Source organism: Zingiber officinale, chromosome 6B (assembly GCF_018446385.1).
Source record: "Zingiber officinale cultivar Zhangliang chromosome 6B, Zo_v1.1, whole genome shotgun sequence".
In the NCBI taxonomy this organism is placed as follows: Eukaryota; Viridiplantae; Streptophyta; class Magnoliopsida; order Zingiberales; family Zingiberaceae; genus Zingiber; species Zingiber officinale.
The window spans coordinates 86,918,587-86,922,516 of NC_055996.1; the positions used below are offsets into that span (position 1 = coordinate 86,918,587).

At 46.2% G+C, this 3,930-nt stretch overlaps 1 protein-coding gene across 2 annotated transcripts; it reads right to left on the reverse strand.

Moving 5' to 3' along the window:
* Nucleotides 1–1,911: 1,911 nt before the first annotated feature.
* Nucleotides 1,912–3,585, reverse strand: LOC121992962 (pathogenesis-related genes transcriptional activator PTI6-like). 2 transcript variants are annotated; one of them, XM_042547619.1, is made up of 3 exons: nucleotides 3,244–3,585; nucleotides 3,017–3,136; nucleotides 1,912–2,919 (listed from the first exon to the last, which is right to left on the reverse strand). In XM_042547619.1, exon 3 carries the CDS (start codon nucleotides 2,890–2,892, stop codon nucleotides 2,038–2,040), a length of 855 nt encoding a protein of 284 aa, XP_042403553.1. In that variant the 5' UTR covers nucleotides 2,893–2,919; nucleotides 3,017–3,136; nucleotides 3,244–3,585; the 3' UTR covers nucleotides 1,912–2,037. The 2 variants fall into 2 exon arrangements, with proteins under 2 accessions (XP_042403553.1, XP_042403552.1); XM_042547618.1 differs by having other exon boundaries at nucleotides 1,912–3,136.
* Nucleotides 3,586–3,930: the final 345 nt, after the last annotated feature.

Genomic DNA, 3,930 nt, shown 5'->3' on the forward strand with positions numbered 1-3,930 from the left:
TCTTATAATTTATCATTTCTTTATTTTTTTTATTATTTTTCCTTTTTTTATATGCTATTACTCTTTATGTGAAAATTAAAATAAATAGTATTTTTATATTTAGGAATAAATTTTATTTTTTAAATTTAAATATTTTGTTTTCGAAATTGCTGGTGAGAGGCCGCCGTATGCTATATCTAGAGACCGCACCATGCCCCGCTCGCCACACGCCCACGGCTAATGAAGGGCCCCCTCCTGACATCAAATGTGTCGTCGCCTGGCGCTCCCTAGCTGTCGAGGCTCAGGCATCATCAGGACCGGACGGTGACAGTCCACCGCACCGTCGAGTATGTCAATGAATGAGGGATGGATTGCATGGCTATAAATTGTTTTTTTTTTCTTCCCATTACTGGCGACGAGAGCACGACGTCCATCCGCCGCAAGTTTCTTTCGGTGACTGGTGGCAACGCATGGTAGGTGGCGGTGTTAGGTGAGATGAGGCCGGCCGACCCGCGCTCTGCATGCAGTAGATGTCGTGAACCTGCACCAGCGAATCAAGATCCAGCACGGAGGTCCGTGCACAACAGCAGGCAGAAAAGTCAGCGAGCAGAGGCCAGGAGAAAGAAAACGTCAACAGTAGCAGACTTTGGTACTTCCGCTCTGGCATTGATGCGTTGGAAGACGACTAGGACCCATGCCTTCCTGAATCGTGATGGAAAACGAGACATGCAAATTAACCTTGCATAAATGTTGTCGAGGTGAATCCATGCATGCAGTATGAGATAAGAGACTGAGTATGGGCTTTGAGCTTGCGTCAAATAGATCCAAGTGGCAATAGATATGGTAATCTGGAGGAGGAGTCATCTTATCCAGTCCAGTCCAGTCCAGTCCAGTCCATGTCTGTGTGGCCCTATTCAACCCGACATTAATTGACGGAGATGTGCACATCAATTCAGACGAGAATCATGGGCAATTCCCACACCTTAACAACAATGTCCACATGCTGCAGCACCACCCCAACACGCCAGTTCATTATGAATGCTTGCTTTTTGTAACAAGAGCTACCAATTGTCAAACAAATGTTCCTTCATCATCTTCGATTCTTCCCATGCTTTAGTAAAGCATCTGGATAATTAACCTTTCTTTTTTTTTCTTGTCTCCTGATAATGGCATCAAGTTGACACTTGCTCGGAGGGTTTGGCTGTAACTAGCATTTTCTCCGCGAGCAAAGCCCCTAGCTAACCTCTCCTTCCGGTGGCTCCAATCAATGTCGTGAACGAAGCTACCTCCATCGCACTTCAATGAATAAAAATATAAAACAAATTCGCCCCAACCTCACTGCCACCACGACTCAGCACAATGCGAGCGCTACTAGCTAGCACTGTGGCCAGCTGCTTGGCGTGTTCCTCGTTCGTACCGCTGACAATGAACCAGAGCAAGTTTACACACCTCCATTTGCTTTTTCACTACAATACAATACAATTCAATAAAATTATAGGACTTCCTGCATCTCGAGGCCGATGTTAACTCAACCAAACAGACAAGCATATCCAGTAGTCAACCAACTATAAATCTCAATCAAATAGTAGAAATACGTGATCAGACAATGTAATTAATGTCATGCAGCAGCAGCTCATCCGTGATCAGGTTTTGCCTCAGCAGAATAAGTATTTCTTAAAGCTCACCTTTAACAAGTACTTCGACTCACGAAGATTAACAGACCATAGACAGCAACCATCCCAATTCCCATGGAGAAAACATCAAATCTTGGGCACACAGCTTTGAAAGATGAAGACACTGTATTGCAGTTACATAATTATCGTACCAAAAAGCATATTAGAATAGATAATGAGCAACAAACTTCTTGGAGCAGCTGTTATAGCTTCGAAAAATCCAAGAAAGCCCCTCACGCACTGCAAAAGTGAGAACTACTGAACACAATCTCGCCTTCTTCATTGAGCAAAATTCTTAAATGATAATAATAATAGTGATTAATAGGATTTTAGTGGCAAAAGTAGGAAATAGATGGTACTAGTTGCTGCAAAATTTTCCACTTCGTTAGAAGTCGAAATCCATCCATTGATTGAGGATCTCAATACAGGGAAAGTCGGCGCCGTCAATCTCTTCGTCGATGGGAATGTCTTCAAAACCGAGGAACTCGTTCGGGAGAAGCTCCTGCTCGATCGGATCCACAAGAAAGAGGTCTGGTTCGAATGTTAATCCAGTGTCTACCAGAGACAGAGACAGGCTCTGCTCCACGTAGAGCTCCGCGATAGACTGCTCTTCCACAGCGGAGGTCATCGCTGGGGTGCTCCGGCAGTCTAGCACAGATGAGGGAGAAGGTGGAGTCTGGGTTCCTATGGCGACGGAGCGCGTCGAGGAAGAGGCTGAGGTGGTGTCGGAGGAAGTAATGCGGGCTAGATTCTTCTTCTCGGCTTGAAAGCGGAGGGCAGCTGCCGCGTAAGCGGCGGCGGCCGCCTCCGCCGTGTCGTAAGTGCCGAGCCAGCGACGCGCACCGCGGATTGGGTCGCGGATCTCCGCTGCCCATTTCCCCCACGGCCGCTGCCTGACCCCCTTAAATCTGGTGGAGGAAACAGTGGATGACGAAGTCACTGAACCAAGTGGTTTGGGCTTTGGCCGGCGCAGGCGTTTAGAGATTCTACGGTTCCTCCCACTGCTTTGCTGCGACGAAGGGCGGAAGAAGACGGCAGGAAGAACCGGAGGCACCGGGAACTCGTGAATCGCCCTCCTCTTGCGAAAGGAATAGCTCATGTCCTCGTCCCCGCTCGATTCAGTAGCGTCGGGGTCATCAAAGATGACACGGATTCTTCTCGCCAAGCGTTTGGATTCGATCAGGGACCTGGAATCGGATCTGAGAAGTTGCTGCTGCCTCTTCGTCCTCCTTTTACCCATCGTATCTTGTTGCTTCCCGAGCAGGTGCTGCAGTGCAGTCATTCTCCTTTTTCGCTCAACCTCAAAATCGAATCAAGAACAAAAAAAAAAACAAAAAAGACGCAAGAAGAACAAAGAAAAATACAAGCAAAAAGGTGAGAGTTCTTCGAATCAGTGTCAAGTGAGGGCTCCTCTTAAGAAGATGAACAGGACAAAACACAGATTTATATGCTGAAATCCGAAGTGCTTCGCATCAAAACCAAGCCTGCAGCCATGGAAACCGAAAAAAGTGAAGATCTTAAGCTTTCCCGACCAAACTATTTAAAACAAAGAGAGCAACCAACTACGCAACAAAGCATGAAAGAGCCAAACCTAGTATATTGCATCGAGCCCGTCTTCTCCGACCCTTCCCGCCTCAGTGGAATGCAAGGAATGGAAGAGATGGAGGAGAGGACGAAGAGAAAGAAAGCAAGACCACCGACGATGAAGGAGACAGCGAGGCTTTGCTCATCCAGAGCTACAAACTTTCCGGCACCGAGCAAGAATAGATCGAAGGCGCCAGACGACATAAATGATAAATCCAAAACGTGTACCGTAACTCGTCGGCGTTCGCACTCGCCGCCGGTCTCGCCCTCTACCTCTCTTCGCTTTCTCGATCTGGTTGGTCGCTGCTAAAACCCCGAAGCGAAGCGGAGGAGTAAAAGGAAGAAGGAAGGCGGCGTTAGGGACATTAATAGTGAGACGGGAACGGAAGAAGATGACGAACCTACGGCTCAGTTTTAGTCGCCGGGACCCGCGTGCTTCGTTTCGTGAATCGTGACGTCGGGCCCGGGATCGGACGGCTGAGATAAGGCCACTACTTTCCAAATTCCACGCGCAGAGAAAATACTATTCCAATCTTGATTCAATAAAATAAAAATTAGTTTGAGTTCATTTAACGAGATTTATTAAAATAAATAAATCATACTCCAACTTCATAATATTAACTCGTTAACTTATGAATATATTTATTAAATTCATGAATTAATTTTTAAATAAAAAATAATAATTTTAATATTA